At 35.6% G+C, this 15652-nt stretch overlaps 1 protein-coding gene across 3 annotated transcripts in view; it reads right to left on the reverse strand.

Annotated features, from left to right (window-relative positions):
* The window catches only part of SLC25A40 (solute carrier family 25 member 40), a 53688-nt gene that overhangs the window by 24701 nt on the left and 13335 nt on the right, over positions 1–15652 (reverse strand). For 2 of the 3 annotated variants that reach the window (XM_046669439.1, XM_046669441.1), the window contains 4 exons: positions 5287–5355; positions 3777–3897; positions 2615–2674; positions 147–253 (listed from right to left, as the gene is read on the reverse strand). In XM_046669439.1, the coding sequence (XP_046525395.1) occupies positions 147–253; positions 2615–2674; positions 3777–3873 (264 nt within the window). In that variant the 5' untranslated portion in view covers positions 3874–3897; positions 5287–5355. Of the gene's footprint in view, positions 1–146; positions 254–2614; positions 2675–3776; positions 3898–5286; positions 5413–15652 lie in introns of all 3 variants that reach the window. The other variant, XM_046669440.1, reaches the window with a different exon arrangement.

Below are 15652 nucleotides of genomic sequence, written 5' to 3' on the forward strand. Positions count from 1 at the left end.
CTTTTCCTGCTTCAATATCTACCTTTCAACTGTAGCTACATGTGCTAACTACAGGATGGACTTTTTACTCTCCTGCAATTGGAAAATCTTTCATACATAAGATTAAATATAAAAATTGAAAACACGTTGTGATATAACGCCCTTACCAATGTTCCCTGGAAACGTCCTGGCTTCTTATACCATGCTCTGTTACCTTCCTCTTCACAGACACATAGATGATCCATAAGTCCATTACTATATACAAAGCATTTTCCTAACAAAGAAGATTCCAACAGTTAACAATTACTTCACACAACTGTATTATTTTTACAGATGAACAAACTGAAAGTATAATGAGTGGACTAGAAAATTATGAGGAGATATAACCTTGTCTTCATCTTTTTTTTTTTTTTAAAAGATTTTATTTTTTTCCTTTTTCTCCCCAAAGCCCCCAGGTACATAGTTGCATATTCTTAGTTGTGGGTCCTTCTAGTTGTGGCATGTGGGACGCTGCCTCAGCATGGTCTGATGAGCAGTGCCATGTCCGCACCCAGGATTCGAACTGACGAAACACTGGGCCGCCTGCAGTGGAGCGCGCGAACTTAACCACTCGGCCATGGGGCCAGCCCCACCTTGTCTTCATCTTTTAAGATGAAACATACATAATTTGATTTGCTTGATGACATAGAACTAGGCTCTAAACTCACAGTGGTGAAAAGGAATTGAGTAAATTAGCGGATTTTATATTTTCTGATTTGTAATAAGCAAATGCACACAGAAATAAATTCTTTTAGGTTTTCTGAGGGAATGGAGAAGGAAGATAAAAGAGGAAAACCTGTTTTGAAAAGTGAACAAGGGTGTACATCTTCTCTATTTGACCAGAAGAAAACTCCATGGTATACAAGGGAAATTCAGACAAAAATATATTATGAAATCTAATGCATATCTGTAAGTTGCTAAGAGAGATCTTAAAAGTTGCCATCACAAGAAAAAAAACTTTATGTGAGATGATGTTAACTAAACTTATTGTGGTAACCATTTTGCAATATACATATATCAAATCATTATGTTGATATATGTATATGTATATACCTAAAGCTAATAAAATGCTATACATTGATTATATCTCAATTGAAAAATAGATTATGGAAAGAAAAATTCTTAATCAAGATAAATAATGCTATGCTTTGTCCCTTTCTCTGTTATTTACACTGCTCAATCTAGACATCTGTCAGCTCCCACCTAATTTACTACAACTGTCTAATACCAACTTCTTTCCATTATCAGGCTTACTATTGCTACCAAAACTGTTTTCTCTGTTCAACCATACACATCCTGTGAGTTTCATAATACACAAGTCTAAGTGCCTCCTTCTGCTTTTAAGGCTTTCTTTAATGCATAGGAAATTATCTTACATTTAGTCTCTTCCTACAATCCATCTATGCATTCATTCATGTGAAAAATGCCTGTTGTTCATTTCATCTCACCCCTATGCATTCAACAGACTGGCATTTACATCTGAGTCAACTTTCTCACAGTCCAAACAGTCTGTTTTCTGCCATTTAAATATGTTTGAAATGCTTTATAAAGCTGTAAAAGATTGACCAAGGAACTGCCATTTTTTCCCGTCTAATAAAAATGTGTAAGTACTCTTCTCAAATTCCACATAAACTACACTGTCCAGCAATTAACCAAGCTGCCTGATAAAATAATGAATTTCCAATCACTGTATTCAAGCAACAGTTGAATGACTGTTGGATGAATGTTCTAGGATGGGCAGAGCTCTTGGACAAAGGAGGAATCTAGATCCTAAGGTCCCTTACAAGTATAATTCTGTTTTTACTTGTGAGGCATATATTCATATATAAAATTGTCCTCTGCTTTAATTAGTAGTTCATAAAGGTGTTATATGTGTTACATATATGTTTTGTGCCTAGACCTCATCATATACCACTAAGTGATGAAAAACTGTTTCTGCATGGGGTAAAGAGGTATCAATTTTCTTTTTTTTTTTTAATGTTACTTCCTTTTTTTTTTGCTGGGGAAGAGTCATTCTGAGCTAACATCTGTTGCCAACCTTCCTCTCTGTCTCTTTTTTTCTTTTCCCCTCCCCAAAGCCCCAGTATATCGTTGTATGTTCTAGTTATAAGTCCTTTCAGTTCTTCTATATGAGCCACTGCTACAGCATGGCTACCGAAAAATGATGCGGTTCTGCGCCTGGACACTGAACCCAGGCCCCTAAGGTAGAACGTGCCAAACTTTAACCACTAGGCCATCAGGGCTGGCTCGAGATGCACCAATTTTTAAAAACTGACAAAAAGACAGTATGATTCAAACAAAAATAAATGCAGGGGCCGGCCCCATGGCCGAGTGGTTGGGTTTGCACACTCTGCTTCAGTGGCCTGGGGTTTTGCCAGTTTGATTCCTGGGTTTGGACGTGGCGCCTCTCATCAAGCCATGCTGAGGTGGCATCCCATGTGCCACAACTAGAAGGACTCACAACTGAAAATGCATAACTATGTACCGGGGGACTTTGAGGAGAAAAAGGAAAAATAAAATCTTAAAAACAAAAAAAATGAATGCAGTAACATCTAAAAATGTAACATAACAGTTTCAGGATAACTAGCACACATACCTTTATAAAATGGGTTGTTTTGGGCTTGGAGTCGAATTTTAACAACATCAAGGGGTGTCACTATGAAGATACATAAATTTCAATTAACAAGTGGTACCTGTAAATTATACAGATATTTGTCCGAAGAACACAAAACACATGGAATCATACCTTTCCTCATGGCTACATAACGGGTAAGATTATCTTAAAGTAGTTGTGAACGTAACATTCTAATTTTTTGCCCTTGAATTTTGTTTAAAGAGGACCAACGAGAAGACAATGTAATTACTTCTGAGTACTGTCATTTATAATATTTCTACAACTATAATTCCACTAGCATTAAAACTAAATACTAATATTTATAAGAAAATATGTTGTCTAAGCTAAAGAACAAAAGTTCCACAAGTCTATTTAAATATTTGAGAATAACTCTGTATTATGAGTAATCAATCATCAAACAATATTAGTCTTTCTAATCTGTTAAATTCACCTGTATCAAATAAAAACTATAGATAATGCAAATTTCAATTAGCTAGCCGTAAATCTTTTACCACCATGTTATGTTATTCCATTTGGGAACAGCACAGCAAAGGAGAATGCTTTTAATTTGCATGCTATATTTTATCTAAGTAGAAAAAAATGCCACACAGTGGTTCTAAGAAAACTTTTCCTCATCTGAGAATGAGGAGGTCACATTAGATGATCTCTAAGGTCTTTACAACCCTAACATTCTGACCTAAAGTAAGATAGTACATTCTAAAGCAATTAGTTTGTTCTAATCATTTATCTTATTTAAATGAACTAGCCAACTTAAAGTCATTAAAATGTTAAACTATCACCTAACTATGTCATCTGGCTGTTTCTATAAGAAACAGACTACAAAAAACAGAAAAATGTGGTCCAGAGAAATTTAAGAAATTCACTGTTAACGCAAGCAAAGTAAAACATAATTTGTATTTGTTGCTACTATAAGTTACCCAAATTCTGTATTATTCATTATGATAATATTTTATTCTATTTACTTGTTTTCTATTTTAAAAAAAGATAATAGAGTCATAAAAGTTTAATAGAATATTTAATATTAATATTGATAGGGACCTCAAAGAACCTCACAGACAGTAAAATCCAAATGGAATCACTGACTCATTCAGTTACATAATCTACATCAGTGGCAGTATTCTACCTATTAGTGATGTCAGTACAGCTCCAGTACAAGAGGCAAGCATTTGTTGAAGAGGTGTCACTTTGATAATCTGTGGTCCCCCTGCTTCAGGATCCATATTTTTAACTAACAGAAGAAAAATCTGGTAAAAAAAAAAGGCAAGAGGCAAAATAAAAGCTTAATGGAAAATGTCCTCAAAATTGACTGCAAAAAATTAAAGAAATGATAAAAACAATAATCAGTATTAATATCAAAGCACATGTTGTTGACCACCATCAAAAGTAAATATATAAGTTCTATACACAAAGGTACTACACAACTGTCATTAATAGAACACGTTCTCCGACTTTCCAAAAATGGTAATGTACTTCAGCTAAGCTATGTGAGCAGCATCACATTTGTAAGACAGTTAATAGAGCATTAAGAAAACAGATTCTCATCATGTAACAAAATGAAAGCAGTTGACCAATAAGGCTCAGAACCTGTGAATTTAGCCTAAGAACTACTCAGATACTCTAATCTAGCACAGAGTTATCAGCAAATAGAGCACTATTTTTATTGCATAGCAAAAGTTGTTGCAAAGGTATAAAATCAAAACACATAACCTTCATAAGAAGTATCATCTTAGAAAAATTTGATGAGAAAAGTAATATATACTCTTTATAAAAAGTCAGTTATAAAAATCACATAAACTTACTATTCAAAAACAACCAGTGACAACATACAGGTGTCATCTTTCCAAATGTCTATGCATACACAAACACTTATATATGTATATGTATGTGTGTGTAAATATACACTCATGCACACACACACACAAGTGCATATTACATCTAATTAATTAAACATGTACAAACATTTGTGTATCTGTGTATATGCATTTTTTCTGAAAAACAAAAATAGGTGAACACTATTGATATGGCTTAGTAGCCTGCTTGACACTTAAAAATATAGATGTATCAAAAAATACAGATTTACATTATCATTTTTAATGCTTACACAGTTTTTAATTATATTTCTTTAATCAGTCTCATATTGTTAGATATTTAGGTTACTGCCAATTTTTCATTTACTCATTCATTCATTTCATACATTCTCATATAAATATCCTTATACATACCTCTTTTTGTAGTCTTCCTACAACTACCACAGCAGGAAAAGTAAGATTGCTGGGCTGAACTATAAACTTGAGAAAAATTGCCAAAATGCTTTCCAGAAAAGTTAGACTAATTTATACTACCATTGGCAATATGAGTTCCTATTAATCCGCAACTTCCCCAAACTTTCTCTTTCACATTACATATCATTTAATTTTTCTGAACCATTTGAAAGTAGACTGCACACATCATGTCCCTTCATCCTAAATACTTCAGAACATTCTTATATAATCACAGTATACTTATCAAATTGAGGAAACTTAATTTTGATAGTGCTCTACAGTTCATATCCCAATTTTTTTTAATCATCCCAATAACGACCTCTGTAAAAATGGCAGTTTTATTATTTCTTTGGGCTTTTATTATTCACCTACCTGGTTTAAGTTTTTTCTTCAGTTCTATGCTCCAATATTTTATTGTTTGTAACATCAGTAGCTGAAAATCTGTAGTGAAATAATAAAGTATGTCTTATCTTTTCACACAAGAAAGGGATAACGAGCCTAAAGAAAAGGAATATGTAAAAAACTTTAAAACACAAATCAACAAATACTTATTGAATACTTGCTATTAAGGACTTTGAGGAACATGAAGAACACTCCAGATCAGAGTTATGAAAGAATTTTTCACAAGAATTTCATATTATCCCAGTAAATATATTCTGTTTTAAAAACAAACAATTCTAGAACCTGAACATGCTGATTAGTCCCAGTATCATAAGAGTCACTTAGATTTTGTGACACAAAATTAAATATGCAGCATTATCTTTCAAGTATTTACTGGGGAAAAAAGTTTTACCTGAATCTAAACAATCCTTTAGATCTAACTTCTGATTTACAGGAAATTCAGAGATTAAAATAACACGGTAAAGGGTGTCACAAAGTATGAGAAGGGGTATTACTCCAGTCTACAGAACTATTGTCTTGGTTTCTTCAGCAAGTGAAAGGTGGGAAAAGAGGTTGCAGGGGAGGGAGAATTGTTCTCGAATAAAGGAATCTTATGAGAGTTACCAAAGAAATGCATCCTGACTCAAATAAGCAAATTTAAAAAGCGAATTTGAGGGTAACTAAAGAAATCTGAACATGGATAGGATATTAGATAATATTAAAAAATTATTGTTGATTTTGTTTGTGAGATAATGGTATTGTGGTCATGTAGAAAGTGTCTTTTTTAAAGAGATTCATACTGAATGAAGTGTTAAGGGCTAAAATGTTATGACAGCTATAGTTTACAATACTTCAAAAAATATACTAAATGTTAATGATCTGTTAAATCTAGGTGATTAAGTATGCCATAAATATTTCACTCTTCTGTATTTTTCTGTGCATGGGAAAATCTGCAAAATAAAAATTTTTAATTCTTGAAATTTATGTACAATCTTCAAGTCTAAGAACATACTTCTAACATTCATTTATGTGAACACAGTTCTTTTAAGTTGAAAAAGAATATACACATGCCAGAATACAGGTATACTCCTCCTCCAGAAGAGTAAAACGGCCTACAGTGCTTTATTTTTTTTTTAAAGATTTTATTTTTTCCTTTTTCTCCCCAAAGCCCCCCAGTACATAGTTGTATACTCTTCGTTGTGTGTCCCTCCAGCTGTGGCATGTGGGACGCCGCCCCAGCGTGGCTTAACGAGCAGTGCCATGTCCGCGCCCAGGACTCGAGCGAACGAAACACTGGGCCGCCTGCAGCGGAGCGCGCGAACTTAACCACTCGGCCACGGGGCCAGCCCCATACAGTGCTTTATTTTTATACTCATCCCAGCAAAGTTGGCAACCTGAATATGTTCCCCTGAAATTAAAGCCAAAAAACCCATCATATATTTCCAGCAATTATTTAGAATGTAAGGGGGAAAAGCCAGAAATTTAGATATAGCTTTTTAGAATCAAAAATTAAGGTTACTGGACTTTTTATTACTTCTTAACATATATGTATTTTCGAAAACTAAGTTGTATAAACAATCTTCTAAGATCATAACATATCACCTTACAATGAGATCTGAAAAACTAGTCTCCTTTTCAATCTATCCAAAAAGTAATGTCGAGTAAATGGACAACATAGTCACAGATTTGGGAGTAGATGGAGAAAAAGTGAGAAGTAATAATCTTAGTGGATTTTCTAGAACTCATAATGTATTCTCCAGCACCTTAAATTCCCTCCACTCTTATCAACCTACTTATCTTTTTTCTTTGCATCCTTCCATTCTTCTATGTGGCAGATACTGTTCCTTTGTCAGGGAGCATATGGACTAGTGAGAGAGATGACTTTAATATTAATATCTTCTGTAACTTAGGACATAAAAAAAAATGTTCTGCAAGAATAGCTTTCTCCCTCAACTCTATGAAATTCCTCTTTTCTACACCTTTTCTGCATTCTGTGTCCTACTTAGGTTAGTATTAACGATTTGCTACACCTCGCCAAAGTGGTCTTCATGTATAAAGGGTAAACATTTTTAAACATGAATCATCAAGGAGACTTTCTTGGGGGAAGAAACGAAAATAATTTAATGATAAAAATCTACTCAACCAAGTGATAATGGAGATGGTTTAATAAAAGGATTAGAGTAATATCCAAGTCAGAAGATAGTAAGTCAATATACACTTAGTATTATCAGAATTTTTAATTTTTTCAAATGTGTTAGAAGCCATCTTGTTACAGTTTTGATTTATGTCCCCTGATCAATAATGATGCTGAACATCTCTCCACATTTTTATTAGCAGTATGTGTTGCCTCTTCTGTAATATGTCCATTTATATCTTTGCCCATTTTTCTTTTGAGGCATTTATATTTTTCTTATTGGTTTGAGGAATCTTTTATTCTTAATACAAATTATTTGTAGGATGTGTAAATTATATCCTCTCAGAGTCTATAATCTGTCTTTCCAGTTTCTTTAAAGTATTTTTTGATAAATGAAAGTTCTCAATTTTTTTAATTAAAAAACATACAACATGAAATCTATCTTCTTAAATTTTTAAGTATATAGTACAGCACTGTTAACTATATGTACCTTGTTATACAGAAGATCTCTAGAAGTTTTTCATCTTGTGTGACTGAAGCTCTATACCCATGAAATAGCAATTCTCTTTTTCCCCCTCTCCCTAGGCCCTGGCAACCACCATCTTCTTTTCCTATTCTAAGAGGCTGACTACTTTAGATACCTCACGTAAGTGCAATCACGTAGTATTCCTCCTTCTGCAACTGGCTTGTTTCACCCAACATAATGCCTCCAAAGTTCATCCATGTTGTAGCATATAACAGGATTTCCTTCTTTTATAAGGCTAAATAGTACTCTATTGTATGTATATACTGTATTTTGATTATTCACTTGTCTATTGATAGACATTTAGATTGCGTCCACCTCTTGAATTGTACAAAATGCTGCAACAAACTTGGGGGTACAAATATTTCTTCAAGAGCCTGATTTCAAATCTTTCAGATAAATATCCAGAAGAAGGATTGCTAGGTCATATGGTTGTTCAATTTTAAATTTTTTGAATAATCTCTATTGTTTTCCATAGCAGCTACACCATTTTACATTTCTCACCAACAATGCACAGGTTTTGATTTCTCCACATCCTCACCAGCACTAGTTTTGTTTTTGTTTTTTGATAATGGCCATTGTAACAAGTGTGAGGTAACAGCTTGTGATTTTAACTTTATTTGCCTGATGATTAGTGCCACTCAGAGTCTTTTCATATTCCTGTTGGCTTTTTGCATGTCTTCTTTGGAAAAATGTCTATTAAAGTCCTTAACCCAGTTTCTAAATAAGTTATTTCTTTGTTATCGAGTTGTAGGAGGCTACTTATATATTTTGGATTCTAATCCCTTATCAGATATATGGTTTGTAAATATTTTCTCTCATTCTTTAGACTGTCTTTTCACTCTGTCGATTGTTTCTTTCGCCATATAGAAGCTTTTTTATTTGATGTAGTCCCACTTGTCTTTTGTTTTTATTGTCTGTGTTTTTGGTGTCATATCCCAAATATCATTACCAAGATCATGTTATGAAGCTTTTCTCCTGTTTTCTTCTAGAAGTTTTATTTCAGGTCTTACATTTAAGTCTTTAATCCATTTTGAGTTGATTTTTCTGTATAGTGTAAGATAAGGGTCAAAATTCTTAATTTAATGTTGCCAAATTTATTGATCTTTTCCTTTGTAGACAACACCTTTTCGTGTCTTCTTTAAGCAATCTTTCCCCACTCAAAAGTCCAAAAGATATTCAGCTATATTTTCTCCCTAAAATTTATTGATAACAAAACTTTAAAACGTTTAAGTCCTTAATTCACACAGAATTTTTTAATAGCATGTGAAGTAGAGATTCAATTTCATCTTTTTCCCTGTGAGAACAGATAACTAATTTCTCCAGCTCCAATTATTAAATAATCCCTCCTTTCTCCTCGAAACTGACACATTACTTTGTCATACCTAAGTTCTATTTCTGTGTGGAACTGTTCCTAGACTCTAATCTATTGGTCTACTTATCTATCTTTACTATACCACACTGTATTATTGAGTCATAGTAAGTCCCTATATTTGGTAAGGCAAGTCCACCCTCCCCATTCCTCTTGTTCAGGAGTGTCCTGGCTACTCTCGGCTTTTGGTCCTTCATATAAATTTGAAAATCATCTTACCAAATTCCTTGAAAAACTTCTTCAGAATTTTGATTGGAACTGAATTGAATCTATAGATAAATCTGGAGAGAATTAATACCCAAGAATATAGTCTATTCCTTCATTTTTTCAGGTCTTCCTTAACATTGTTCTGAAAAGTTTAAAAATTTGTGCTACAGACATCTTGCGTATTTGTGGCAGATCTAGCTCTAGATACCTCGTAGTTTCTAATGTTAATATAAATAGTGTCTTCCTTTTAATTACATATTCTCTTTGCAGTTAGCACACACAACTGATTTTGTATATTTTTTTTCAGATTTTTTTATTTTTCCTTTTTCTCCCCAAAGCCCCCCGGTTCATAGTTGTGTATTTTTAGTTGTGAGTCCTTCTAGTTGTGGTATGTGGGATGCCACCTCAGCGTCGCCTGATGTGTGGTGCCATGTCCATGCCCAGGATTTGAACCGGGGAAACCCCGGGCTGCCGAAGCAGAGCGTGTGAACTTAACCACTCGGCCACGGGGCCGGCCCCGATTTTGTATATCTTATATCCAGCCAACCTTGCTAAAACAAATCCATTATTTCTAATTATTGATTTATAGACTCTTCTGAGTTTTTATATAAAAGTTTACATTGTCTGCAACTAATAAGTTGGCTTTCTGCCATTCCCAATCATCATGCTACCAATTTAATTTTCTTATTGCACAGGCTAGGATATCCAATACAATGTTAGGTAAAGAGTGGCAGAAATGAGTATCTCTGTTCCATTTCTGAATTTAAAAAGAATTCTTCTAAAATTCCCTGTTACAATGATGTTTGCTCTAGACTTTTTTTTTTTTTTACAGAGACTCTTCATCCACTAAGGAATTTTCTTAATTCTAATTTACTACAAAGATTTTCTCTCCTTTATTTCTTTTGTTATTTCAGCTTTACTGAGGTAAAACTGACATAAAAAATTGTAACATATTTAAAATGTACATTGTGGTGATTTGATGTACATATACATTGTGAAAAGGTTGCTCCTGTCTACTTAATAAACACAGCCATCACCTCACATATTCATCTTTGGGTTTTTTTTGGTGATAACATTTAAGTTCTACTCTCTTAGCAAATTTCAATTATACAACACAGTGTTATCAACTATAGTCACCATATTTTACATTAGATCCTCAGACCTTATTCATCTTACAGCTGAAAGTTTGTACCATTTTACAACCTCTTCCTATTTCCCCCACCCAGTGGCCCACTCCCCCACCCCCCTGACAACCATACTTTTACTCTCTGTCACTGTGAGTTTGAATTTTTCTTTCTTAAGATTCCACATATAAGTGATACCATGCAGTATTTGTCTTTCTTTGTCTGGCTCATTTCACTTAGCATAATGCCCTCAAAGGCCCATCCATGTTGTCACAAACGGTAGGATTTCCTTCTCTCTCATGGTTGAATAATATTCCATTGTACGTATATATAAAATATATCTTTATTTTCTTTCTTTCTTTAAATTTTATTGAGAATAACTGACATACAATGAACTACACATATTTAACGTTCACAACTTAAGTTCTGACCACCTGTGAAATCATCACCAATCAACAAATGAACACAACTGGCATGGCATTCCCATTAAGTTTCCTCTTGCTTCTTTGTAATTACTTTCTAGCACCTCTTGCTGCTCTGAAGCAAATATTTATCTGCTATCACTGCAGATCAGTATGCATTTTTGAGAATTTCACATGAGTAGAACCATACGGTATGTACCACTTTTTTTCTGGCTTCTTTCATTCACTATCTTTATTTGGAAACTCATTCATCTTATTGGATGTATTGATACTTAGTTCCTTTCTATTACTGAGTAGTACTCCTCTGCATGGATATGCTACAATTTCTTTATCCATTCACACCTATTCTTAGAAATTTGGGTTGTTTCCAGTTGGGGACTAGTACAAAGGAGCTTTGAATATCCGCATTTAAGTCTTGAGTAAATAAGCAGAAATAAAATGGCTGGATCAAATGGCAAATGCATGTTTAAGAAAATGCCAAAATGTTTCCAAAGCAATTGTATCATTTTATATTCCCACCAGCATGCAAGTCCCACATCCTTAACAACACTTGGTACGGTAATTTTTTAAAATTTTACCTAAGTAGTGATATCTCATCGTTGTACAACTTTTCATTTTCCCAAGGAGTAATATTACGCATCTTTTCATGGAGTTATTTGCCATATCTTTATCTATTTCTTTCTTTTGTTCCCTGTGCCACTTCTAAAGAATAGGGCAAAAGTGATAAAATGTCACTTTTAAGATTAAGTTATAAAAGACTGTGGCTTCCATCTTAGTTGACTCTTTGTTTCCTCTTACTTGCTTGTTCTGATGATACAAGCTGTCATGGTGTGAACTGCCCTACGGAGCGGCCCACTGGGCACCAAGGGCAGCCTCCAGCCAACAGCAGCACGGAACTGAGGCCCTTCAGTCCAACAAACCATAGGAAACTAAATTTTGCTAAAAACTACATTAGTGAGGCTGGAAACAGATCCCTCCCCAGTTGAGCCTTGAGATAAATGTAACCTCAGCCAACACGTTCCCTATATCCTTGTGAAAGACCAAGCTTACCCAGCTAAGCCACATCCAGATTCCTGACACACAGAAAGTGTGAAATGATAAATATTTGTTGTTTCAAATCACTACATTTTGGAGTAATTTATTACACATGAATAAACAGCTAACAGCACCTATTGAGATGATCATATGGTGTTTCCTTTTTAGTCTGGTGATTTACATTGCTCGAATACTTAATGTTTAACCTTCTTTGCATTTCTAGGATAAACCCCACTTGCTCCTGATATTTTCTCCTCTTTGTACATCATTAGTTTTTATTTGTTAAATTTTTGCTAAGAATTTTAACATCAGTGTTCATGAAGAATACTGTTGCATAATTCTCTTTTCTTGTAATGTCTTTGTCTTCTTTTGATTACTGCGTGACAGAATTGGGCCATCTGGATCTGAGGTTTTCTTTAGTAGACCTAAGGATATTTAGCTTATTTATTTCTTCTTGTGTAAGCTGTAGTAGTTGGTATATTTCAAGGAATTTGCCCATTTCATTTAAATTGCTGAATTTATGAGCATAAGGTTTTTCATAATATTGCTTTGTTCATAATACTGCTTTATGGTCCTTTTAATGGCTATAAGTTCTGTAGGTATGTTACCTCTCTTTGTTTATATTGGTTAATTTGTGTCTCCTCTTTTTCCTCATCAATCTGTCAAGAGAGTTATAAATTTTATTGATCTTCTCAGAGAACCAAATTTTGATCTCATTCTCTCTATTGTGTTTGTTTTCTATACCATGGTTTTCTCTTACCATCTTTATTATATGTTTTCTTTTTACTTTAGGTTTGTTCATGTTATTGATTTAGGACCTCTCTCCTTTTCTAATATAGGCATGGTAATGCCAAAAATTCCCTTTTGAGCATTGCTTGAGCTGCATCTCATAAATGTGGATACATTGTGCTGTCATTTTCATTCTTTTCAAAATATTTTCTAGTTTCCTGGTCTTTCTTACACTATCTTTATTGAATTTTATATCAAAGCAATGCTTATCTCACAAAATGAATTGGAGACTATTTTCTCTTTTGGAAGAGTTTGGGTAAGGTTGGGATTATTTATTCCTTAAATATTTGATAGAATTTACCTGTGAATTATAATTGCATCTGTGAATTTCATTTTCTTTGTGTTTTCAAAATATCTATAATTTTAACATTTGTTGAACAAATACTCAGATTATAATTTGCACAATTTTGGGTGGTGAAAAGGCTATGAATATTTTGTACATAAACAAACACCAACCTTACCACAAAAATGAAATAATACATACTGAATGAAAATAGAAGAAAAATCCTTATTGAATTTTATGAGTTGGTCATCTGAATCAGTACAATGTAAGTTAATCACTGTAACACAGGAGATACAATGCTCTTCATTATGTACGTGGGTTTCTCACAGCTGATAGTATTCAATTACACAAATTACTAAAAAATTTTAAATGCATAAACAATCCTTCATTTGGTAGTGGCTACTTCCATGGAAAATTTTAGACAGACTATGTAACAACATTCATCATTTAGGCCACCCTAAAGTATGAAATTACTCTTTTGCTACTGAGGAAAATAAACACACACAGACACACAAACACAAACAACTTACCATGACAGAACTTATTCTGGGCCATGAAACAGGTGTCAATGAAATTAAAAGGAATTAAATCATGCAGCAGGTGTCAAGATGGTGGCACAGGCAGACTCTGAACTCACCTCCTTCCACAGACACAACAAATTTACAACTACTCTGGAAAGAAGTAGCCCTGAGAAAGAACTGAAAACTAAACAAAAAGAAGCACTTCAACAAGTGACAATCCTTACTGAGGTAGAAGAGGCAGAAATCCTTTCAGGAGATTAAAAAACCCACCTGCACAAGCAATGGCACTTCATGGCCAGCAGGAAGGAATCCTAAGGTATGCAGGCTTCCCTGACAGAGTAGGGGACCTGAGCAGGGGAGCATTACCGCTACAAGCAGCTGTTGCACTCAGCACACCTGAAACAAGTGTCATAACATCCAGCTTTGCTGGCTATTAACAACAACATGGAATACCTCCAGAAAAGCTATCAGATGTAAGGAAAAGAAACCAGCTCTTAAAAGGCCCATGCACAAATTCACCCATTTCAGAAAGCATCCTAAAACCACCAGAAAGAAAGGTGTACAGTCCTTTGGTGAAGAGACTCACCTGAAAGGTTCTGGGTGCATCTCGGTGAGAGGTGAGACCTCTCCAGGCACTGAGATATTGGCGGCAGCCATTACTGTGATCAAGTAAAGCCATGCTGACACAGATGTTGGTGGATGCCATTGAGTTCTTCCTCTGGCCTATTAGCCCAGGGTCTGCCCTATTAGCCAAGAGTCTGCCACACCCACTAGAGCACAGATTTAGTCCAGCTCAGCCAGCACAGGAAACCTGGCCTAGGGACTCGCACGACCCAATAGCAGGCCCTCAGGCAACTTGTGGGCCTGCACGTACTGGGTGCCTTGATCCTCTGCAGCTGGGCAAGACGGTCTGTCTCTGCAGGGCAGGTTATGCGTAAGAAGCTGGTGGAGTGTGTGGGGCCTCTGCAGTGGGATAACTGGATCCGCTTAAGGGAAGTGGAGTGCGCACATGAAGCAGGACTGTGTTGACAATGTGTGTGGCCCTGTGAGTAGTGGGGCTTGTCAGCTGAGGAGACGTATGCTTCTCAAACAGCCACATAGGGAACCAACCTCACCTTCCAAAGCCTGAAACAACTGGGTGCTTACGTGGCTGGGGCCAGCATCACTCAGCTGCAATCTTGAGAGAACTGACAAGAGACTTGCAGAACAGAGACCTAAAGAAATTGTAAGCCACTGAGCATAGCAATCAGCCACACTGGGGGCCAACTCACTTAACAGGAAAACTGCAACAGGAATGTGCTATTAGACCTTGCAGCCAACTGTGCTGGGGCTCCTCATGCCCAAAAAGTGACTGAAGGGACCACAGCAGCCACATGCAGTTAAGAATTACAACCAGCTGGCCAGGGGGACAGCCTAGCCTCCCTGGGCACCCAGAGGAAGAGCAAGCGTGCCACAACAGAAGGACACACGTAGCCCACCCAAGGGTCACTCCTGGAACATTTGGAGTTGGTGATGAGAGAGAAGGACTCTGCTAGGCCTCATAAGGCATCTCTTATGAAAGGCCACCTGTCCAAGATCAAAAGACATTGCTGACCCACTTAATACGTGGATATAAGTACAGAGAAAAAGGAAAAATGAGAAGGCAAAGGAATACATTCCAAGTAAGGGAATAGGACAAAACCCCAGAAAAAGAACCAAATGAAACAGAAGTAACCAATCTACCAGATAGAGTTCAATCCAAAAGTCATAAGGATTCTCACTGATATTGAGAGAAGAATAGATGAACTCAGTGAGAATTTCAACAAAGAACTGGAAAATAGAAAAAAGAGCCAATCAGAAATAAAGAACAGGGGCCGGCCCAGTAGCGCAGCGGTTCAGTTTGCACATTCTGCTTCGGCAGCCCGGGGTTCACCGGTTCGGATCCCAGGTGCAGACATGGCACCGCTT

Source organism: Equus quagga, chromosome 8 (genome assembly GCF_021613505.1).
Source record: "Equus quagga isolate Etosha38 chromosome 8, UCLA_HA_Equagga_1.0, whole genome shotgun sequence".
NCBI lineage: Eukaryota > Metazoa > Chordata > Mammalia > Perissodactyla > Equidae > Equus > Equus quagga.